Below are 25,462 nucleotides of genomic sequence, written 5' to 3' on the forward strand. Positions count from 1 at the left end.
TATATCCATTAACAAGTGGAGATTTTAGAAAGCTTCAGTATATTGGTCAGGGTCAGCTAAAAATCTGTAAAGTCAGATTTAATTTTACTTGAGTTTTGCAAGGAAAAGGGATTTGTATTCTGGACAGCAAAAGTTCACTTGACATTTCCCTTCAGAGGAAACAAAATGAGTTGGAGACTACTTGGCAGTAGTTGAGTGGTTGATTAGAGGAAGTTACCCTCACTGTGAACCTAGAGATAGTGGGCAGGATGACTTGCGAGAGAGCATATTGAGTATCCCACATATCTTTTTCTCAGAGAGACATGGATCACCACAGATGCCTTACTGGAGTAGGCTAGGAGGATAGATTTCATGCACCAGTGTCTGTCTACAGAGATTTAACTCTCCAAGGAAAGAAAAATATACTTACATATAGCGGAGCATAGATCATTTTCTAGGTTCATGGCTGGACAGTTCTAGTTGCATGGTAGTATGACAAACAGTATTTCTCACTTTTCCAGTTTATAGGTACTGTAAGACATAGTACAGGAAAAAAAGCACTTCTCCATTAAGGATACAGATCCAACGATTACTAGTGTCTCAGTGTTTTAGAGAAGTTCACATTGATGAGAGCTCATTGCCTGACTGCAAAGAGAAGGTATCCATAAAGTATTCTTTTCCCCTGAATTCCATGTCTGGAAAGTTCCCTGATGGCACCCAGCTTCAAATAAGGTGGAATTTGAGGACCAACATCCAGTGTTGTACTTTGTCCTCCATGTGCACTACATGTTATAGAAAGAAAGAAAGAAAGAAAGAAAGAAAGAAAGAAAGAAAGAAAGAAAGAAAGAAAGAAAGAAAGGAAGAAAGAAAGAGAGAGAGGGAGAGAGGGAGGGAGGGAGGGAGGAAGGAAGGAAGAAAGAAAGAAAGAAAGAAAGAAAGAAAGAAAGAAAGAAAGAAAGAAAGAGGAAATGGCAGGAAGATGTTGAACACAAATATAGAAACTATTAAAATGGTGAATGTTGGATCAAAATAAAAAGAAAATCAATAAATCTCATACTAAAACTTAATTTGGGGATAGATGCTGAGATGGAGACATTGGAAGGAAAGCAGAAAAATAACCATGGCACAGCCTATGTTTCTGAGTAACTATAGCAGACTGTGAGAGCAAACAAACAAAAGCAATTGGATAATAAAAATACTGGGAGGAGAGTGTAAGCCTGTATCTGAAAGATTAACTGACAAGCTTAACTACTCAATACCCTTTTTAACTTACATGATGGACAACAATGCTTCCATCAAGTGTTCCAATATTCTAGGGGAAAGGGAGTTTCTAAATATAAAATACTTCCTTAAAAATGGTAGATCAGAGGTGACCAAAGAGTTTGACAGTTCAGAATACCTTTTTCCAGTACCCACATCATCTACCCCAAAACCTACTGGATTTCTAGCTACCTAGGATCTGATGCCTTCATTTGACTACTATGAATACTCACACTTGCACCCCTCCCCCCATGTATGCAATTTTAAATGAAAATAAATGATTAAAGGAAAAGAAATAGTACTCCAGGCTAGCATGATTGCTCACCCTTTACCAGGAAGCACGCTCATAGAAAAGACTGATGATCTGAACTTGATTCCCAGACTGGACTAGTGGAAAGAAAGAACTAACTTCTGCAGGTTGTCCTTTCACACACACACACACACACACACACACACACACACACACACACACACAAACAAACTACAGTAAATGTCTTTGGTGAACACTATTTTTCAGAGACATAATTTGTGTTTATTATCTTTTTCTATCTTCAGAATTAAAAATGGGAAATAGTGAATCCTCAGTGACTGGAAAGTCAAAGGAGGATGCTGAGGGTGAAGGAATAGGCAGAGATGTGGTGAGGGAGTGAGGGGAGAAGGGAAAATTATCCAAAGATTAATGTGTTAAAATGTTAAATAAATAATAACTAAAACAACCATATATTTTGTTGGAAAATTATTAACTTACAAAGTCTTAAGGATGGGACACACATACATATCTGTTTATGAAACTTGTTTCATTATTTGAGAACTTTTCCAAACAAGCCTAGAGCTCTGTGTTGAGATGTCAGAGAATAAGAGAGAACTGAGAGACTGAGCCTCAGTGAGCTGCAACCCCAGAAGGTTTTTCTTCAGCCCTGGACCACTGTGGGAGGAAGCTCCCTACTCTGCTGACAGTAATAGGTTGCAATATCATCAGCCTGCACAGGATTGATGGTGAGGGTGAAGTCTGTCCCAGACCCACTGCCACTGAACCTGACAGGGATACCAGATGCTAGGTTGGATGCATCATAGATGAGGAGTTTGGGTTGCTCTCCTGGTTTCTGTTGGTACCAGTGCATGAGATTATAGCTAGATGTACTGACACTTTGGCTGGCTCTACAGGAGATTGTGGCCCTCTGCCCTAGAGACACAGCCAAAGCAGGAGACTGGGTCAGCACAATGTCACCAGTGGAGCCTGAAATGATAAACACACATTCCATTGTTATATATGTTTGAAAACCTTCCCAGCAGAGGACCTTTTAATTTAAAATTTTAAGAATAATTGTGGACATCACTCTGAGAAATCAAGGGGAATAGGAAAACTTAAAACCAATTACAAATGCCCTAATTATAGTGATCAAGAGCCCAGAGGCTTGGAAAGTCATGAAGGCCAGAGTGGGTGTTCCCAACATTTCTGTGCACCCTCACCTGGAACCCAGAGCAGCAGCACCCATAGCAGGAGTGTGTCTGTCTCCATCTCTGAGTGCTGTAAGAGAGGTTGCTTCTTAGGCTCCTGGTTGCTGTCCTTAAAGGAGCCTGGGCTGTTCTGTAATGACTCATATGCAAATCAGCTCAGGAGAGTGTGTACTGCTACTCAAAGTGCACCTGCTCCTGTTTCACCCATAGGGAGTTGGTGTCAGTAGAAAATTTACTAGAGCATCACATGTGCCTTAAAGGATCCGTTCAACCTATTCTAAATCCATGATTTATTTGTTTGTTTTGAGACAGGGTTTCTCTATCTGTTCTTGGTTGTTCTGAAGCTTACTCTCTAGCCAGGCTGGCCTCAAACTCACAAGAGATGCTCTTCTCTCTGTATCCTAAGTAGTGGGATTAATGGTAAACACCATCTGTGTGTTTTTTTTTTTTTGTAATCTACTCTATTAAGTATTTACCATATAGTATTTTTGCTGTGTGAGGTGGGGGAGTACTTTGAAGCTGCACTATGTAAAGAATGTGTTATTTCAAGAAGATCTTAATCCCTCAAAATTATATATACATAAGAAAGCACTATCTGAGAGGGAAGAGAGGAAAAATGATTCAATAAAGAAAGTAACATAATTCTTTTTTCCATCTTTATTAAAATGGGTATTTCTTATTTACATTTTTTTATTTTTTTTATTAACTTGAGTATTTCTTATATACATTTCGAGTGTTATTCCCTTTCATATGTGAAAGATCATTTGAATTTTATTTGGAGTAAGGAATGAAATAGTGGTACATTTAAATACATTCCAATTGTTTCCCTAAAATTTATGGTTGAATATGAAACGGTACCACTTCCTCAACAGTTCCATCAGACAATGAGAAATTATTAACCTTTTCTCATTGTTTTTTTTTCTCCATCTTTATTAACTTGGGTATTTCTTATTTACATTTCAATTGTTATTCCCTTTCCCTGTTTCCCTGCCAACATCCCCCTAACCCCTCCCCATCATCTTCTTTTTTTTTATCTTTATTAGATTGGGTATTTCTTTTTTAATTTTTTAATATTTTTTATCTTTATTAACTTGACTATTTCTTATTTACAGTTTGATTGTTATTCCCCTTCCCGGATTCTGGGCCAACATCCCCCTAACACCTCTACCTCCCCTTCTATATGGGCTTCCCCTCCCCATTCTCTGCCCACTACCACCCTCCCCCCAACAATCACATTCACTGGGGGTTCAGTCTTGGGAGGCCCAAGGGCTTCTCCTACCACTGGTGCTCTTACTAGGCTATTCATTGCTACCTATGAGGTTGGAGACCAGGGTCTGTCCATGTATAGTCTTTGGATAGTGGCTTAGTCCCTAGAAGCTCTAGATGGGTGGCATTGTTGTTCATATGGGGTCTCGAGCCCCTTCAAGCTCTTCCAGTCCTTTCTCTGATTCCTTCAACGGGGTTCCTGTTCTCAGTTCAGTAGTTTGCTGCTGGCATCTGCCTCTGAATTTGCTGTATTCTGGCTGTGTCTCTCAGGAGAGATCTACATCTGGTTCCTATCAGTCTGCACTTCTTTGCTTCATCCATCTTATCTAGTTTGGTGGCTGTATATGTATGGCCCACATGTGGGGCAGGCTCTGCATGGGTATTCCTTCTGCCTCTGTTCTAGACTTTGCCTCCCTATTCCGTGCCAAGTGTTTACTTGTTCCCTTTTAAAGGAGAGAAGCATTCGCATTTTGGTCCTTCTTCTTGAGTCTCATGTGTTCTGTGCATCTAGGGTAATTCAAGCATTGGGGCTAATAAACACTTATCAAAGAGTTCATGCCATGTGTGCTTTTCTGTGATTGGGTTACCTCATTCAGGGTGATATTTTCCAATTCCATCAATTTACCTATGAATTTCATAAAGTCATTGTTTTTGATGGCTGAGTAATGTTCAGTTGTGTAGATGTACCACATTTTCTGTATCCATTCCTCTGTTGAAGGGCATCTGGGTTTTTTGCAGCTTCTGGCTATTATAAATGAGGCTGCTATGAACATAGTGGAGCACATGACTTTGTTATATGTTGGGGCATCTTTTCGGTATATGCCCAAGAGAGGTATAGCTGGGTCCTCAGATAGCTCAATATGCAATTTTCTGAGGAACCTCCAGAAAGATTTCCAGAATGGTTATATCAGTCTGCAATACCACGAACAATGGAGGACTGTTCCTCTTTTTCCACATCCTCGCCAGCATTTGATGTCACCTGAGTTTTTGATCTTAGCCATTCTCACTGGTGTGAGGTGAAATCTCAGGGTTCTTTTGAATTGCATTTCCCTTATGACTAAAGATGTTCAACATTTCTTTAGGTGTTTCTCAGCCATTCAGCCATTCCTCAGCTGTGAATTCTTTGTTTAGCTCTGAACTCCATTTTTTAGTAGGGTTATTTGTCTCCATGCAGTCTAACTTCTTGAGTTCTTTGTATATTTTGGATATAAGCCCTCTATCAGTTGTAGGATTGGTAAAGATCTTTTCCCAATATGTTGGTTGCTGTTTTGTCCTAACTAGGGTGTCCTTTGCCTTACAGAAGCTTTGCAGTTTTATGAGATCCCATTTGTCAATTCTTGATCTTAGAGCATAAGCCATTGGTGTTTTGTTCAGGAAATTTTCTCCAGTGTCCAGGTGTTCGAGATGATTCCCCACTTTTTCTTCTATTAGTTTGAGTGTATCTGGTTTGATGTGGAGGTCCTTGATCCACATGGATTTAAGCTTTGTCCAGGGTGATAAGCATGGATCGATCTGCATTCTTCTACATGCTGACCTCCAGTTGAACCAGCACCATTCGCTGAAAATGCTATCTTTTTTCCATTGGACGGTTTTGGCTCCTTTGTAAAAAATCAAGTGACCATAAGTGTGTCGGTTCATTTCTGGGTCTTCAATTCTAGTCCCCTGGCCTATTTGTCTGTCTCTGTACCAATACAATGCAGTTTTTATCACTATTGCTCTGTAATACTGCTTGACTTCAGGGATAGTGATTCCCCAGAAGTCCTTTTATTGTTGAGGATAGTTTTAGCTATCCTGGGTTTTTTGTTATTCCAGATGAATTTGCAAATTGTTCTGGCTAACTCTCTGAAGAATTGGATTGGTATTTTGATGGGGATTGCATTGAATCTGTAGATCGATTTTGGTAAAATGGCCATTTTTACTTTGTTAATCCTGGCAATCCATGAGCATGGGAGATCTTTGCATCTTCTGAGATCTTCTTAAATTTCTTTCTTCAGTGGCTTCAAGTTCTTATCATACAGATCTTTTACTTGCTTGGTTAAAATGACACCAAGGTATTTTATATTATTTGGGACTATTATGAAGGGTGTCATTTCCCTAATTTCTTTCTCAGCTTCTTTCTCTTTTGTGTAGAGGAAGGCTACTGATTTATTTGAGTTAATTTTATACCCAGCCACATTGCTGAAGGTGTTTATCAGCTTTAGTAGTCCTCTGGTGGAACTTTTGGGATCGCATAAATATACAATCACATCTGCAAATAGTGATATTTTGGCTTCTTCTTTTCCAATGTGTATCCCCTTGATCTCCATTTGTTTTCTGATTGCTCTGGCTAGAACTCAAGAACTATATTGAATAGGTTGGAAGAGCGTGGGCAGCCTTGTCTAGTCCCTGATTTTAGTGGGATTGCTTCAAGTTTCTCTCCTTTTAGTTTATTGTTAGTGCCTGGCTTGCTGTATATGGCTTTTACTATGTTTCGGCATGGGCCTTGAATTCCTATACTTTCCAGGACTTTTATCATGAATTTTGTCAAATGCTTTCTCAGCATCTAATGAAATGATCATGTGGTTTTGTTCTTTCAGTTTGCTTATATAATGGATTACATTGATGGTTTTCCATATATTAAACCATCCCTGCATGCCTGGGATGAAGCCTACTTGATCTTGGTGGACGATTGTTTTGATGTGCTCTTTGATTTTGATTGCTAGAATTTTATTACATATTTTTGTGTCGATATTCATAACAGAAATTGGTCTGAAGTTTTCTTTCTTTGTTAGGTCTTTGTGTGGTTTAGGTATAAGAGTAATTGTGGCTTCATAGAAGGAATTCGGTCGCGCTCCATCTGTTCAATTTTGTGGAATAGTTTGGATAGTATTGGTATGAGTTTTTCTATGAAGGCCTGATAGAATTCTGCATTGAACCCATCTGGACCTGGGCACTTTTTGGTTGGGAGATTTTTAATGACTGCTTCTATTTCATTAGGAGTTATGGGGTTGTTTAAATGGTTTATCTGTTCCTGATTTAACTTCGATACCTTGTATCTGTCTAGAAAATTGAACATTTTCTCCAGATTTTCAAGTTTTGGTGAATATAGGCTTTTGTAGTTGGATCTGATGATTTTTTTGAATTTCCTCTAATTCTGTAGTTATGTCTCCCTTTTCATTTCTGATTTTGTTAATTTGGAGAGAATCTCTGTGTCCTCTCGTTAGTCTGGCTAAGGGTTTATCTATCTTGTTGACTTTCTCAAAGAACCAACTTTTGGTTCTGTTAATTCTATGGTCCTTTTTGTTTCTACTTGGTTGATTTCAGCTCTGAGTTTGATTATTTCCTGCCTTCTACTCCTCCTGGGTGTACATGCCATTTGCTTGGAAAGTTGTTTTCCAGCCTTTCACTCTGAGGTAGTGCTGTCTTTGTCTTTGAGGTGTGTTTCCTGTAGGCAGCAAAATGCAGAGTCCTCATTGTGTAACCAGTTTGTTAACCTATGTCTTTTTATTGGAGAGGGGAGGCCATTCATGTTGGGAGATATTAAGGAATAGTGATCATTGCTTCCTGTTATATTCATATTAGGATATGAGGTTATGTTTGTGTGTTTTTCTTCTCTTTGTTTTGTTGCCAAGATGATTAGTTTCTTGCTTCTTCTAGGGTATAGCTTGCCTCCTTATGTTGGGCTTTACCATTTATTATCCTTTGTAGTGCTGGATTTGTAGAAAGATATTGTATAAATTTGGTTTTGTCATGGAATATCTTGGTTTCTCCATCTTTGTTAATTGAGAGTTTTGCAGGATACAGTAACCTGGGCTGGCATTTGTTTTCTCTTAGGGTCTGTATGACATCTGTCCAGGATCTTCTGGCTTTCATAGTCTCTGGTAAGAAGTCTGGTGTGATTCTGATAGGTCTGCCTTTATATGTTACTTGACCTTTTTCCCTTACTGCTTTTAATATTCTTTCTTTATTTTGTGCATTTGGTGTTTTGACTATTATGTGATGGGAGGAGTTTCTTTTCTGGTCCAATCTATTTGGAGTTCTGTAGGCTTCTTGTATGTTTATGGCCGTTTCTTTCTTTAGGTTGGGGAAGATTTCTTCTATGATTTTGTTGAAGATATTTACTGGTTCTTTGAGCTGGGAGTCTTCACTCTCTTCTATACTTATTATCCTTAGGTTTGATGTTCTCATTGAGTCCTGGATTTCCTTTATGTTTAGGACCAGTAGCTTTTTCCACTTTACATTATCTTTGACAGTCGTGTTGATGATTTCTATGGAATCTTCTGCTCCTGAGATTCTCTCTTCTATCTCTTGTATTCTGTTTGTGAAGCTTGTATCTAGGGCTCCTTGTCTCTTCCTTTGGTTTTCTATATCCAGGGTTGTTTCCCTGTGTTCTTTCTTTATTGCTTCTATTTCCATTTTTAATTCCTTCACCTGTTTGATTGTGTTTTCCTGGAATTCTTTCAGGGATTTTTGTGATTCCTCTCTATAGGCTTCTACTTTTTTATTTATGTTTTCCTGAGTTTCTCTAAGGGAGTTCTTCATGTCTTTCTTGAAGTCCTCCAGCATCATGATCAAATGTGATTTTAAATCTAGATCTTGCTTTTCTGGTGTGTTTGGATATTCACTGTTTGCTTTGGTGGGAGAATTGGGCTCCTTTGATGCCATGTAATCTTAGTTTCTGTTGCTTGGGTTCCTGAGCTTGCCTCTCTCCATCAGATTGTCTCTGGTGTTACTTTTTTCTGCTATCTGACAGTGGCTAGACCATCCTGTAGGCCTGTGTGTGTCAGGAGTGCTGTTGACCTGTTTTCCTGTTTTCTTTCAGCCAGTTATGGGAACAGAGAGTTCTGCTTTCGGGCGTGTAGTCTTTCCTGTCTACTGCTCTTCAGCTCTTCCTGTGGGCCAGTGTCCTGAGTCCATCCGGCAGGTTGCTTGGCCCAGAAAAGTTGTTCTTACCTGTGGTCCAATGTCTCAAATTGCTCATGGGGGGCTGCTTTTCAGCTCTCCATGAGGGCAGCAACCAGTAGGGCCTGCACCGCCTTTTCCCAAGTCCCCTGTGCACTGGGGTCCCAGATGGTGTTAGTTGTTTTCCTCTGGAGTTAGAAATGTGGGCAGAGTGTAGTCTCTTCTGGCTTCCCAGGTATGTCTGCCCCTCTGAAGGTTTAGCTCTCCCTCCCACAAGATTTGGGTGCAGAGAACTGTTGACCAGTTCCCTTCAGGTCTGTGTGGTGTCTGGACTGTGGGGTTGGGGGGGGATCTGCTGTTCGAGTCAAGGAAGAATCTGGGCCTGCATTGTCTTCTTCTGAAATTGCTGATGAACATTCACTGAACTTTTCTGTCTTTGTGACCCATGGATCAGCACTAATTAAGTCAAGAGTTTATCCAGAATATCTTTTTTCTTGTTTCGCCTGATTTCTCTTCACCTTGGTTATATGGCACAAAAGGACCCTCTTCGGCCATATACATAGCTCTTTATAAAACTTGTTTCATTATTTGAGAACTTTTTCCAAAGAAGCTTAGAGCTCTGTGTTGAGTTTTCAGAGAGGAAGAGAGAACTGAGAGACTGAGCCTCAGTGAGCTGCAACCCCGGGAGGTTTTTTTTCAGCCCTGGACCACTGTGAGAGGAAACTCCCAACCTTGCTGACAGTAATAAGTTGCAACATCATCAGCCTCCACAGGATTGATGGTGAGGGTAAAGTCTCTCTCAGACCCACTGCCACTGAACCTGGCAGGAACCTGAGATGCTAGGTTGGATGCAAAATAGATGAGGAGTTTGGGTTGCTCTCCTGGTTTCTGTTGGTACCAGTGAATATAACTCTTCCCAAAATTATCAACATTCTGACTGGTCTTGCAAGACATGGTGGTCTTCTGCCCTAGAGACACAGCCAAAGCAGGAGACTAGGTCAGCACAATGTCACCAGTGGAGCCTGGAATGATAAACACAGAGACCATTGTTATATATGTTTTAAAACCTTCCTAGCAGAGAACCTTCTAATTTAAGTTTTTAAGAATAATTGTGGACATCACTCTGAGAAATAAGAGGAACTGAGAAACTTAAAACCAATTGCAAATGCCCGAATTATAATGGTCAAGAACCCAGAGGCATGGAAAGTCATGATGGCCACAGCGAATATTCCCAGCACTTCTCTGCACCCTCACCTGGAACCCATAACAGCAGCACCCATAGCAGGAGTGTATCTGTCTCCATCTCAGAGAGCTGGAAAAGAGGATGCTCCTTAGGCTCCTGGCTGCTGCCCTTAAAGGAGCCTGGGTTCTTACATAATTACTAATATGCAAACCATCTCAGCAGACTGTATACTGATGCTCAAAGGGCACATGCTTCTGTTTCACCCACAGGGAGTTGGTGTCAGCATTAAAGGTTCTGTAAAGCCTATTCTAAATCCATGTTTTTATTTTGTTTTGTTTTGTTTTGTTTTTGAGGCAGGGTTTCTCTATCTATTCTTGGTTGTCCTGAAGCTCACTCTTTAGACCAGGCTGGCCTCAAACTCACAAGAGATCCTCCTGTCTCTGCCTCCCAAGTAGTGGAATTAATGGTACACAGCACCACCTTGTTTTTCTTTGCAATCTACTCTATTAAGTATTTAACCTATAGTCTTTTTGTGGTGTGAGCTGGGTGAGTACCTTGTGCCTATGCTATGTAAAGAATGTGTTATTTCAATAACAACTTGATCCCTCAAAATTGTATACACCCAACAAAGCACTATCTGAGAGGGAACAGAGAAAAAAATGATTCAATAAAGAAATTAACATAATTCTTGGCACACTGTCTTATTTTTTTAGACCTCATTTTATATCCTTGTATATGATGTCTTTGTATGATTGAGTGTGTTCGTATTTGAAGGCAACCTCTCTTGCCATGGTATGTGGGTGGAGATCAGAAGACAAGTTTGGGTGTTTAGATGTTGCCTTCTACCTTATCTGAGACAAGGTCAGTTGTTCACCACTCTTCATGAAATGCTTCCTAGGTAAAGCTGCTGTGGAGATTCTTTTGTTTCCTTCTGTCTCTCACCTTGCCACAGCATCACTCCAAATACAGTACACGTTGCTGCTGCATCTGGCTTTTTGTGGGTACCTGGTGCTCATACCTATGTGACAAGCACTTTGCACACAGAGTCACCCTACCAGTCCATAGTCTTTAAGTAAAACCAGTGAGAGGAAGTTCTTTTTACTGAACAGAAGTAATACAGAAGGAAAGATAGGAGTTCAAAAATGAAGAAAAGAAGCATGTGCCCAGATACATATTTTGTGTAGTTCTTCAAAACATCCAAGAGTATTAAAAGACAGACGTCTTGCATTTTGTCATGGTGATAAAAGCTAACGAAACTGTAAATTCTTCTTCAGAGAAATTGTAAGGTAGATAGATGAATTAGTTAGATAGGTAAGTGAATGTGTGTGTGTGTGTGTCTCTGTGTGTGTGTGTGTGTGTGTGTGTGTGTGTGTGTGTGTGTGTGTGAATATTTCTTCATATTCTCAGACTGATGGTCCCTTTCTAGGTTTAACTAACCAAAAGGATAGATTTCCTAGAAAGATTTTAAGGTGAGAAGTAACATAGTAATATTTTAATTAAAAAAGAAAACAAAGTTATGAGAATACTTATGAAAAGAAGGAACAATAATAAACCTTGGAGTGGGGAGAGTAGGAAGGAAGGAGGGAGAGGGAGGCAGGATGGAAGAAGAGAAGGAGGAGAAACAGGGAAGGGATCTTCTGCACTACTCTGAGCCCCACATCAAACTATTTTTGCACATAGTCCTATTAATATATATTTTTATTTATACCGACTTTGTTCTCTTTTTCGACCTATAACTTAATTTTCTATTCATTAACATTGGTACTTTTGCTTCAGCGTGGAGAATGGCCCTCTCATCATGAAAGAGACTTAGTACCCTCTGACAGAAAGATCAACAAGATGATAGAACAGAAGATTGTGAGACAGGTATGTTCCTGTGTGGAATGCAACACAGATGTGCACACAAGGATGACCATGCAAAGTGGATACCTGATCCCAGCCCTGCGACAAGAAATTTGGCTATTGACAGCTCAGAGAGGAGCTATTTGAAATGGAGAGAAGGCTGAAGTGCACAAAGTATGAGGAAAGGATGGGCTGGGCTTTACAATGGAGGACAAAGAAATTGAGTGTAGAAGCAGACATGGGCCTGAAGCTAATACAGTGGAAATTGGTCAAGAAGGATAAGGTTTATGCATAGTGCAAAGAGCATCAGACCATAGGACAGAAGTCACAAAGAATTCACGTTTTTCAGTGAATATTATTTAGTGAATATTGTGTTGACACACAACAAAGGATATTGTTGTCATTTCTCTCCCGGCTGAACTGTTAGCTCTTTCATGCTATCATTTTCTGAATTTACAAAATTATATTAAGAATTGTACCCTCCGAACAACATCCATTTCCACATGCCTAACAGGTGGAGTGAGCATTTAGTTAATTATAATTCTGTGTAATGCTACTACCTAGAAAAGTATTCTGACCCAATAATTGCCAATCCTGCCATCAAACAAACGTTCTCCCTGGTTCAGTTCCCCTAGTCAAAAGATTTTGGAGCTAGGATGACAGAGATGTATCTGTTCCTCTGTCTTGTACTCTATACCCACCCTCTATGTATCGTTTTGAGGCCTGCTCCATTTAACATAGCTGTAGTCACTTTGTATTCAATCTCCATTTTGCTTATAAGGTGAAATCAAGTTCAGGTTCTCAGATTCCACTTCCCGGAAGTAATTATCTACAGCTGACACTGAAGAATATCATTGATAAGCCAAAAAGTTACGATTGAATCAATCATGTTCTATTATCTCAATGTTCTGAAATTCCCCTGCTCATTCACCACAACCCTTACCATACACTGGACTAATCAGCTAAAAGCTGACAATACTTTGTCTAGTAAGCCAAAATGTAATATTGCTCCCCTTCTTGCCTTTTAAACTTTTAAACCTGTTTTTCCTATTAAAAAAAGCCTGCACTAAGAATTTTTTGATGCCATAGTTCAGACTCAGTCCTGAACTATGTTCCTAGTCTGACCATTATTAAGGTCATTAAATTCAATAAACTATTTTTGCTTAACTGAAATTGTATGGTTAGTGTGGAGATTCTTGAACCCCAACAGATTGTAGTTTGCTTTTCATTGGCTTCACAGTTAATATTCATATAAAAGAATATATTCCATATTCATCTTTCTGAGTCGAGGATTCCTCATTCAGGAGGATTTTTTCTACTGTTTGCTTGCGAATTTCATGTTGATATTGTGTGTGTATGTGTGTGTATTCTTTATACATTCTTCTGTTGAGGAACAGCTAGGTTGTTTCCAATTTCTGGTTATTAAAAACAGAGCAGAAGTAACATGGCTGAACAAGTGCCTCTGTGGTAGGGTGGCATATTCTTTGGGTATATGTCCAAAAGTGGTGTAGCTAGAAAATGAGGTAGATTTCTTTCTGAGGATCCATCACACTGTTTTCCATAGTGACTGGATGAGTTTTCATTCCCACAAGGAATGTATGAGTGTTCCTTTTACTCCATATCCTTTCAAGATTAAGCTTCACTTGTTTTATTGATCTTTGCCATCAGATCCTGGTAGAGAATATTTGAATCTCTTTCCAGTTAGAATATGCCTCAACCTTTCATACACACCTTTAATCCCTCTGGTTGGAATACAGACACTCTTTGTTTGCACCTTTATTCCCACACAAGGAAGGTAATGTTAGTTTGTAGAAGGAAGCATTCATGTTTGAAAGTAATGTCTAATTGAGTGGCAGAAATAGTGACAAATCAGAGAAAGATTTGACAGAATAGGGTATGCCCAACTGTCACGAGAAAAGAGAGGAAAGGGAAGCTATTTAAGAGATAGACAGTAAAGGAAGAGAGTACAGTACAGGAATACAGTAGAGTTCATGGAGAGCTTCCTGATGTGATTTAATAAAAAATTATTAATGAGGAGATGTGCACTGAGGATTTAAAGTAGAAATGACTGATTTTTTAAAATTAAATTCTATTATTTTTTTATTTACTTTACATCTGACACACTGCCCCCTCCCAGGAACCCCATAATTCTTCCCCCCTCCCCCTTCTCCTATGAGCAGGTGGGGCCTGCAGTGGGTATGTTCCCCATCCTGGCACTTCAAGTCTCTGAGAGGCTAGGTGCTTCTTCACCCACTGAGGCCAGACAAGGCAGCTCAGCTTGTAGAACATATCCCATATATAGGCAACAGCTTTTGGGATAGCCCCTGTTTCAGTTGTTTGGAACCCACATGAAGGCCAAGCTGCACGTCTGCTACAAATGAGCAGGGAGGCCTAGGTACAGTCTATGTATGTTCTTTGGTTGGTGGTTCAGACTCTGAGAGCCCCAAGGGTCTAGTCTAGGTGAGTCAACACTGTTGGTTTTCCGATGGAGTTTCTATCCACTTAAGGGCTGCAATCTTTCTTCTTATTCTTCCATAAGACCCATTCCATGGGTAAGCACTAATCCCTGACTCTACTAATGATATTCTGTTAATGTACGCAGACAGGTGTATGTCATTCTCTGAGAGGTTTCACCTACCGGCTGACTCAGACAGATAGAGGCTGATTTTTTCTTAATATAAAAATTTAGATGTATGATTCTTTTAAGATTTTTATAGGATCATTTTTATTTTATTTTATTCTCTATCTTTATTAAATTGGATATTTCTTATGTACATTTCAATTGTTATTCCATTCTTTTTAAGGTAAATAACAAAATAATTGTTCCTTTCTTTGAAATCACAAATTGCAGTCTGTCAGTAAGGAGAAACTAGCTGAGAAAATTACTTGCTTGCTTACACTTTGCTAATTTATAACATGTAAATGTAGAAATGTATGTGGGTTCTTGGGAATGTTTTTTGTTTTTATGCATGTAATACATATTTTTTTGGGGAACATGCGTTTTTATTTAAAACAGTCATTAACTAGAAGAAAAATAGAATGCAGCCACATTGTAATTTCTGTACTGCTTGAAAGATTTTGTTGTTATATATCAGTTGTGGGAGAAAAAAATAGAGTTGTTGGAGTTTGTTGAAGCTTGCTTAATCCACTGTGTGTGTGTGTGTGTGTGTGTGTGTGTGTGTGTGTGTGTGTGTGTGTGTGTGTGTGTGATATTTTCCCTTCTTTTCTTGCCAGCTCCAGGGGTATATTTCACCAGCTTCAGAGAAACAGCCATTATTTCATCAGAGAAAAGTCTTCTGAGTGATCAATTGCTGACTCCAAGCCTTGCCTCAGTTTACACTGGATGCCAAAGCTGGTCTTTGACAACATTTGAAAATAAAATTTCCTGTTCTCTCTCAATTTGGACTTTAAAAGGGTCTGAGCTCAGAAGCCTGCTATGCCATTCCTAGTCTTGAGGGGTAAAGCATGAAGGTGAATGAGCTTCTCAGTGGTGACTTCTCATGCAGCAATAGAGAACTCACAGGAAAACAATATATGCTATTAGCAGGTCCAGAGGTCTATACCGAAGTAATCTTTCCTTTGAGCTCATGGCCTGATACCCTGCTGACATCCATTGCAGGAGTGATCCTGTGTTGAAGCTCCATCATGTTTGTTACTACAGTTATTTGCCTAAATGTTTCCACAGCCACACAATCAAGGTTTAATTCTTTTCTGCAAAAATATTACAAATAGAAAAGAATTAGATTTGAGTAAAGTCACGATCTGTTACTTCTGTGCTCACAGTTATGTTCAGGAATAATTGGAGTCTGGGCAAGGTGTTCTATATGGGACAGGTGAGAACTTAGGACAATCCAAACTGATCTGAACCCCACTGTTGCTTACAGCTTTGCTGAAGGCCTACTGCTATTTGTAAATAGAAGCTTCTCTGAGTAAGGTTAAGAACATCACTGATCTATGGGTATAGATATAAATATTTAGAAGGCAGTTTGACAGCACGGTAATTTAGTAAAAACGTTACAGTAATTTTCCCCCTAGAGCCTATGACTTTCCTAACCATGGGTTTTTGGTCATATCTGTAGCACCTGCAATAAAATCCCTTCTTCAACCATAAAAATAGGTGTTGTCTCCAATAACAGCCATGTCACTATTGCACCAGTGGGCACATCTTCCTTGCAAGTCAGTTGTGTCCAGCACTGGATGAGATAATTGATGTCTTTTCTCCTTTAGCAGCCTGCATTGGGTCTTTCAGCACTATGAAAGTTATCCAGCAAGAAGGAAGTTTCTTATCCAATTTGAGATTGACTTCTCTATGTCCTGCATTCAAAGTCCATGTGTCTTCAGTAATAGTGTCTAACCAACAGTATGGTTGGCAGCCAAGAGTGATAGTAGCCTGTGTTATATTGCCTTCTTTGAGAAAGCTTTCCTGTCCAATTACTCATAGGGTAGGAGACTATGCTTGGTACTGAGATCAGTATCCCATGGTTTCTGGGAGCAGCATTCTTCACACATACAGAGAACCTCTTCTCTTTTTAAAAATATTTATAATTGGCTTATAGGATAGTGAGTTTTTATAAGGCTTCTTCACACATCCATAGTTTTTGGTTAATTGCCTTCCTACATTCTCCTATATCCCTACTTCCATTTCAGTTAAATATTTAATTTACAATATATGACACTTCATAGTAAATAGAATAAGGATGCTTGATTTTAAACATTGTAGCTGGAGTTGTTGATTTGTAGTAGGTAAAAAGTTGTTAAATGTCCTTAGTCAAAGGCAGAATTTCTAAAAGTTTCTAAAATTGCCTCAAACATCGTTCTTCCACTTTTAGAATATGTTTATGTAAAACAGGACTTTTAAGTGTTGACATCTACCTACCTGATATATGTTCATGTTATTCTATATACTATAGAATAAAGTATTCAGACAAGATTTAATTCTTTTTTTAAAACTTAAAATGCAAACTTGCTTTCATCATTAATAAATGGTAAAAATACATATAACAAAATGTCTTAAAATAAATTTACATATGCCTGATTATCAGTAAATTTTTTTACTTTAATATCTATTTTATGTATATGTCAGAGGTTGTAGGAAAATTTCCTCAATAGAAATATTAACTCTATAGTAAAAAGGGTTTTTATTTCCTCTGAAAATGTTCTTTAGATTGATTACTTTTGTGAATCATTTTCTATGGCCAGAGTAAAGGTTAGCCATAACACACATCTTTAGCATTGTTTAAATTTTCTAAGCATCATATTTTTATTGACATTTAAAAATAATTTTGCATCATATGCCCCATCCCACTCACTTCCCCATTCTTCCAGGCCTGCCCCATCCTGTTGGGGCCCAACCTTGACACAGGATTGGAGTTGTCAACTGGAAGCAGGGATATTTAGGAGGCACATAGTAAATATACGCAGACTACTTTTTGAGTATAAACTAACAGGCAACTTCTCAAGACATAAAGTTTCTCTCTCTTCTCACTCACTCTCTGCACTCTTTCTCTCTTGCTCACTCTCTCACAGATTGAGGCTGCACACACTCTGCATTCTGTTGTGCACTCTGCTTTTCTCCTGTGTCCTCTTCTTTTCTTGAATACCCACTTTCCTACACATCTCCATTCATTCCACTTTCACTCTCACACACACTATTTATACACACCTCACATGGAACACACACACCACATGCACTCTGTTCTCTCTTTCTCTCTCTCTCTCTCTCTCTCTCTCTCTCTCTCTCTCTCTCTCTCTCTCACACACACACACACACACACACACACACACACACACACTTCTCCACACACACCTTACATTCTTCACTCACTCGTCACATGCTCTTCTCATGCTCTCTCACCTTTTTCTTGCCCCAGGCTTTTATTGATACTCCAAAACCAGGTAGCAAAAAAGACATTGTACAATCATTGCCAAATTAAATTCAAAAGACTAGACACATCCCACAAAGAATTAAGAATTACAGAGCAATAGTGATAAAAACTGCATGGTATTGGTACAGAGACAGACAGATAGACCAGTGGAATAGAATTTAAGACCCAGAAATGAACCCACACACCTATGGCCACTTGAGTTTTGACAAAGGAGCCAAAACCATCCAATGGAAGAAAGATAGCATTTTCAGCAAATGGTCCTCATTCAACTGGAGGTCAGCATGTAGAAGAATGCAGATCGATCCATGCTTATCACCCTGTACAAAGCTTAAGTCCAAGTGGATCAAGGACCTCCACATCAAACCAGATACACTCAAACTAATAGAAGAAAAAATGGGGAAGCATCTCAAACACATGGGTACTGGAGAAAATTTCCTGAACAAAACACCAATGGCTTATGCTCTAAGATCAAGAATCGACAAATGGGATCTCATAAAACTGCAAAGCTTCTGTAAGGCAAAGGACACTGTGGTTAGGACAAAACGGCAACCAACAGATTGGGAAAAGATCTTCACCAATCCTACAACAGATAGAGGCCTTATATCCAAAATATACAAAGAACTCAAGAAGTTAGACGGCAGGGAGACAAATAACCCTATTAAAAATGGGGTTCAGAGCTAAACAAACAAATCACAGCTGAGGAATGCCGAATGGCTGAGAAACACCTAAAGAAATGTTCAACATCTTTATTCATAAAGGAAATGCAATTCAAAACAACCCTGAGATTTCACCTCACACCAGTAAGAATGGCTTAAAATCAAAAGTTCAGGTGGCAGCAAATGCTGGCGAGGATATGGTGAAAGAGGAAGACTCCTCCATTGTTGGTGGGATTGCAGACTGGTACAACCATCCTGGCAATCAGTCTGGAGGTTCCTCAGAAAATTGGACATTGAACTACCTGAGGATCCAGCTATACCTCTCTTGGGCATATACCCAAAAGATGCCCCAACATATAACAAAAACATGTGCTTCATTATGTTCATATCAGTCTTATTTATCATAGCCAGAAGCTGGAAAGAACCCAGATGCCGTTCACCAGAGGAATGGATACAGAAAATGTGGTACATCTACACAATGGAATATTACTCAGCTATCAAAAACAATGACTTTATGAAATTCGTAGGCAAATGGTCGGAACTGGAAAATATCCTGAGTGAGGTAACCCAATCACAGAAAAACACACATGGTATGCATTCATTGATAAGTGGCTATTAGCCCAAATGCTTGAATTACCCTAGATACACAGAATACATGAAATTCAAGAGGGATGACCAAAATGTGAATTCTTCACTCCTTTCTTAAAAGCGGAACAAGAATACCCCTGGCAGGGAATAGGGAGGCAAACTTTAGAACAGAGGAAAAAGGAACACCCATTCAGAGCCTGCCCCCCATGTGGCCCATACATAGACAGCCACCAAACTAGATAAGATGGATGAAGCAAAGAAGTGCAGGTTGACAGGAACCAGATGTAGATCTCTCCTGAGACACACCCAGAATACAGCAAATACATAGACGAATGCCAGCAGCAAACCACTGAACTGAGAACGGGACCCCTGTTGAAGGAAACAGAGAAAGGACTGCAAAAGCTTGAAGGGGCTAGAGACCCCATATGAACAACAATGTCAAGCAACCAGAGCTTCCAAGGACTAAGCCACTACCCAAAGACTATACATGGACTGACCCTGGTCTCCAACCTCATAGGTAGCAATGAATAGCCTAGTAAGAGCACCAGTGGAAGGTGAAGCCCTTGGTCCTGCCAAGACTGAACCCCCAGTGAATGTGATTGTTGGGGGAGGGTGGTAATGGGGGGGGACGTTGGGGAGGGGAAGCCCATATAGAAGGGGAGGGGGAGGAGTTAGGGGGATTTTTGCCCAGAAACCAGGAAGGGGAATAACAATGGAAATGGAAATAAGAAATACTGAAGTTAATAAAGAAAAAAAATTACAATTGTTCTCCAATGTTTCAAACTTCCCCTATTCCAGGCATGTGGCCAAAATAATAATAATTGCAAACCTTATCATTATTTAAACCTTAACTTTTAACTTATTATGTTTCAGAGCTCAGAGCCTCGAGATTGACTACTTGCATTCTCCTATCAAGCTCTAATAATAAATGACATGGGCAGATCTGACAGGCAATGGCAAGAAAGAATCGTTAACCTTAACTCAGCATTTCTGCTAGATTTCTGCTTCTATACATCGCACACAATGACTCTCCTCAGACTTCGAGTTATTTGACTAGTTTGACTACTATAAGATTTTTATATAGTCTATACTTGCTTATCCAGGAACCACTCTCAAATGTTATGCAAAATTATTCCATAAGTTCAATAGTTTTTTTTCCTTTCTTGGGGTCCCAATGTTGGCTCTAATTTATTTTCTAATAATTTCTTCAAACTTTCTTTGCAAGTCAAGCATTAATCTGGAACTACTATTATGCAGTTATTACATTCTTTCCAAGATGAGAAGACACAGCATGCACCTGGGCCATTAGGATTTTGCTGTGACCATATACCTCTATTTTTAATTGTTTAAGAATCATTACGTCAAGGAACATCTAGTTTCACAGAATTCACCAGAGCAAAAGAAGAAAGAAATAGGAAAGTCATATGTAATAATGTAATTATGCACACCAAGGCCAACTGAAAAGCAATCATGCACAAATGAAATCTACACAGATGTTGTCCAGGGCTTAGGTTAGGAGAAATGGGAGCAACGGTTTATTTTTTTTTTTACAAAGATCTGCCATGGGATACTAAGATGTCTCCATCCTGGCCTATTGCAGGAAGTCCCTTATTTCAGATGGTGCGTTCCCTGGAGGATGTGTCTCCTGCTTTTTGGGTCACAGATGCCATCGTTTTTTACAAGGAGCTGCCGCAAGCTTCTGAGATGTCTCCATCCCAGCCTACTGGTGGCAGTCCCTGTCATGGTATGCTGTCCCCAGCATCATTCCACCATTCTGACCTCACAACAAAACAATAACAATAACAACAAAAATAAAAACAAACTAACAAATAAACAAAAGAACAAGCTCAACTTGTGTTATCTACACATACTCACTGGAACATAGTCAGACTCTCAGGGGCCCTGAAATAGAATTATGTCCTTTTCTTCCTGAACCCAGCCAGAAGCCATCATTATAGAGAGCCACACTTCAGTATCTTTATCATAGTTTTAAAAAATAAGAATTCTTTTTGATGGCTTCCTGTTTAGGTAATTACTTTTTGGGGTTGGTATTGTCTGAGAATCCTTCCATATCCTGCTTTCTCAACTGTGTGTCTGCAGTCCTTGGTATAACTGCCTTGCTCTCGACAGTTAGCAGTATCATGGCTTATGGGCTTCCACTTATTTCCTAGGTATAGCACAAATGATGAACATGGCATCAGGCTGGAGTTGATCCACGGACTGATGAATATCCCTCAGCAATAGCCCTGATGACGGATATCAACATGGCTCTAGGTGGTAGGCAGGCCACTCAGATTGATAGGGCCCCTGGCAGAAACACAGCCCCCAGACATTGACTTGTATTCAGGCTTTAACACGGACCATGGACACAGCCTTCGGTGGTAACATGGGCCATGGACATCAATACAGACCCCAGCTGCACTAGACCCTTAGACCCAGACACTGCCCTCTGTGGCAGCATGACCCAGATATCACCATAACCCCAGTGGGCAGCACAAGCCACTCAAATTGGTATGCCTCACAGCAGAAGCATGGCCAATGGACATCAACATGGTTTCAGGCATCAATACAGGCTAGGAACATCAGTCCAGCCTTTGGTGGTAGCATGGACCATGGATATCAACACAGACCCTAACTGCCCCAGGGCACTGTACCCAGGCATATTCCTCAGCAGCAGCAGATCCAAACATCACCATGACCTCAGGTGAACATGAAGCCACTCAGATTAGTATGGCCCTATATCAACATGGCCTCAAGCTGTGGCACGCATAGACATCTGGGTGGTGTTAGGTGGCCTTGGACATCAACTTGTTTCCTGGAGGTATCATGACCACTGATCCGCACATGGCCCTCAGTGGCATCATGGACCACAGGGATCCTTTGAGGAGGTCTATTCCAGGAAGTGAGCCATTCCTCATCTCTGGCCTCTGACATTGCCAAGGCAGCTTTGCCACCACCTGTGCTCCTGAAAGTGCAGGTCAGGTTTACCTAGGTCATCTCTAGCATTCTTGTAGCTTGCCTTGCGGCAGAGATACCCGAAATTCACTAAAATAAATCCATGTGCTATAAATGGCAGAAAAAAAATGAAGGCTAGTACATATACACTGGTTATTTCTTCATTTGTGTTAGCTGGAAGGAAGCCAAGAGTGTGGTTATTTCCCTCCTAGAGATTGATCAACATGCATATTTCCCTGTCTTTGGTCTCCAATGCTGTGTTAGGGTTCTTGGGTCATGGTATTGTATATTTCCATTCGATTCCGACTTTCATTGTGGATGCCTGCAGCAGTGAACTTTATTGCCCTTCTTCAAAAGATAATATTGTATTTCAGTTGCTCACTTAATAGGCTGCCCCCTCCCACTTTGTAAGGTATCAATTAAAAATTCAACTCTAATCTCACCTCCACCGTTTGGGTGTTTAACTTCTCAAAATGAGTTGGTCCCTGTCCTGGCTAGTTTTGTGTGTCAACTTGACCCCAGCTGGAGTTATTTCAGAAAAGGAACCTCAGTTGTGGAAATGCCTTCGTGAGACCCAGCTGTAAGGCATTTTCTACCCTAGTGGTCAAGGTGGGAGGACCCAGCCCATTGTGGGTGGTGGTCTTGAGTTCTATGAGAGAGCAAGCTGAGCAAGCCAGGGGAAGCAAGCCAGTAAGAAACATCCCTCCATGGCCTCTGCATCAGCTCCTGCTTCCTGACCTGCTTGAGTTCCTGACTTCCTTTGGTGATGAAACAGCAATGTGGAAGTAAGCTGAATAAACCCTTTCCTCCCAAACTTGCTTTTTTGTCATGATGTTTGTACAGGAAAAGAAACCCTGATTAAGACAGTCCCCATTTAACATTTTAGGACTGTTAATTTTCTAGTTCCCTGGTTTAGGACAAAGAGAGATGAGGAAAGAAAACAGGTGAGTGGGTGACCCCTGAGATCACACTGTTTCCCATGTATTTCAGTCCATACATGATATGTGCAGTATTTCCCTACTGGTGTCTCCATCACTATGCAGGAGGTTGTGACTTGACCTGCAGAAGATGAATGGATCTTGGAAACAAGTATGACAATTTAATGTTGTATGTGGGAGGTGATGAGAGCTTGAGACAAGGCAAGGATGAAAAGACTGAAGAGGGTACTGGCTTATCCAATCAGCAGCTAGTAAAAAGTAAATTTATTCATGAGAAAACAAGGTCTAAGACAGAAGAAGGGAAACCTCTGGCTTTCTAGGTTCAATAACATCACAGTTTGCTTTCTATCACTGTGATAAATATCATGACCAAAAGCAAGTTGGGGAGGAAGAGGTTTATTTGGCTTGCAAGTGCTGATCACAGTCAATTATCAAGGGAAGTCAGGGTAGGAACTCCAGCAAGAGCAGAGACAGGATCCATGAAGAAAAGAACTGGCTTGCTCTCCATGGCTTGCCCAGCATGCTTTTTTCTACCCCTCAGGATCACCATCCAGGAAGGACTCCACCCATGGTGTCCTGGACTCTTCCACAATAATCATTAATGTAAAATGCCTCCACAGACCTGCCTACATGCAATCTCAAAGAAGCCATACCTCTATTAAGGTTCTATCTCCCCAGTATGTCAAGTTGACAAAAAAAAAAAAAAAACTAAATAGTACACAGCATAGAGTAACTGTGATCCTAAATATAACATATTCAATTCCAGTGTAGTCAATAGGCCTGGCTCACACTCACTGAATTCATCCCAAGTGTATACAGTTTTGGTTGTTCCTAGCAATGAGAAACTTGGAGAATTTTTGATTGCCAACCCCTGTTAACCTTCTGTTATGCTAGTAGTAGTTCTTGATTTTCAAGTGGTAAAGTATATTTTTTCCTGCTATCTGCATTAGAGTCCTTCCCTGTATAGACCAGACTAACATGAAAGGCAGTTTCTATTACTCTGGAGAATACAGCAGGTAGACAATGGCTTAATTATTCCTGAGTAATGTTTTAAAGCATCTTAGCAAGATATAACATCTTGAGGAACAAAACCCACAGGGGAAGGCCTATCCCAAAGTGACAGGCTGAGAGAAGATGGAAAGTGATGGTGAGCTGGAAAAGGAGGTGCCTCAGTGTCCAGAGCAGACTAAGGAGAGGAAGTTGGGTGGGGGAGGAAGAGAATGGGGAGGGGGGAGAATGAATATGTACTAATCCAGCCTGCTTTTTTCTGCTTTTTAAAATTTGATCCAATGTCTTTTACATCTTTTCTGTGCAAGCCACTGAAAATCACACAGGAGACTAAACAGATGAGACAACTCCATGTAGTAGTCTGTGTTTGTGCCATTAAGCTGGTTTTCACTGTCTGCACAGACTCCCCAGTTGTTTCTCTCAGAGGAGTCCCTGAGTCCCAGGCAGGTGGGTGAAGCAGGCCCATGGGCAGTTATTGTTCAAGACTCAATCACTGTGGAAGGGCTCTTCAGTGTTTGAAGACAATAATAAATTGCAAAGTCCTCAGGCTGGACATGTTCAATAGAAAGGGTAAATTCTGTCCCAGATCCGCTGCCAATGAACCTGGTGGGGACTCCATCAGTCCTGACTGAAGCGTGGTAAATGAGGGCCTTGGTAGTTTGTCCTGGTCTCTGCTGGTACCAAGATAGGTAGTGCTTTCCATCTGTGTAGAGGAGGCTCTGACTGGCCCTGCAGGTGATGGAGACTCTCTCTCCTGGAGAAATCCAAAGGGACTCTGCTTGCTGGGTGAGCGTGATCTGCCCATTGGAGACTGTAACCAGAGACAAAGGGTGATTCATAGAGGACAAGAGATATGGAACAGAGGTTCCCACTGTCAGGAGACCGTGACCTGCGAGATCTGTGCTGCAGATGGCCTTTACTCCTTACCACTCTCCAAAACATCTTCAAGAGACAAATCCTCTTGGCCCTTTATCTCACCTGTGAAACATAGGAGAAGGAGGAGGTGGAGGTGGGCTGCCAACATCTTGCTGCCTCTCAAACTTCTGAGGATGCTTTGACTCAACAAAAAGCTCTATTTATAATCCATGATCACAGGAAGTGGTCAGAGAGAGATATTAAAGCAAACCCAGATCAGGATGAAGGCTGAGAAGAGCTGTGGTAACACCTGTTGCTGCCTGCCATTACCCTTACCCTTGAGGTTTTGCTCTGGTAGTGTCACAGATGCTGTGCTTATTGTGTGTACTGGCTGGTTTTGTGTGCCAACTTGACACAAGCTAGAGTTATCACAGAGAAAGGAGCCTCAGTTGAGGAAATGCCTCCATGAGATCCAGCTGTAAGGCCTTTCTTAACTAGTAATCAAATGGAGGGGGCATAGCCTATTGTGGATGGTGCCATCCCTGGGCTGGTGGTCGTGGGTTCTATAAGAAAGCAACTGAACAAGCCAGGGGAAGCAAGGCAGTATGTAACATCCCTCTCTGGCCTCTGTATCAGCTCCTGCTTCCTGACCTGGCTTCCTTTGGTGCTGAATAGCAATGTGGAAGTGTATACTGAATAAACCCTTTC

At 40.5% G+C, this 25,462-nt stretch overlaps 2 gene segments (V, D, J or C); both read right to left on the reverse strand.

Moving 5' to 3' along the window:
* Positions 1–2,150: 2,150 nt before the first annotated feature.
* Igkvl11 (immunoglobulin kappa variable like 11) lies at positions 2,151–2,798 on the reverse strand. The segment is given in 2 exon segments: positions 2,151–2,476; positions 2,710–2,798. Coding segments are annotated over 2 exon segments (375 nt in total).
* Positions 2,799–24,115: 21,317 nt separating this feature from the next.
* LOC120102306 (immunoglobulin kappa variable 3-20-like) lies at positions 24,116–24,967 on the reverse strand. The segment is given in 2 exon segments: positions 24,116–24,710; positions 24,878–24,967. Coding segments are annotated over 2 exon segments (378 nt in total).
* Positions 24,968–25,462: the final 495 nt, after the last annotated feature.

The sequence above is a fragment of the Rattus norvegicus genome, chromosome 4 (assembly GCF_036323735.1).
Source record: "Rattus norvegicus strain BN/NHsdMcwi chromosome 4, GRCr8, whole genome shotgun sequence".
Taxonomy (NCBI): Eukaryota; Metazoa; Chordata; class Mammalia; order Rodentia; family Muridae; genus Rattus; species Rattus norvegicus.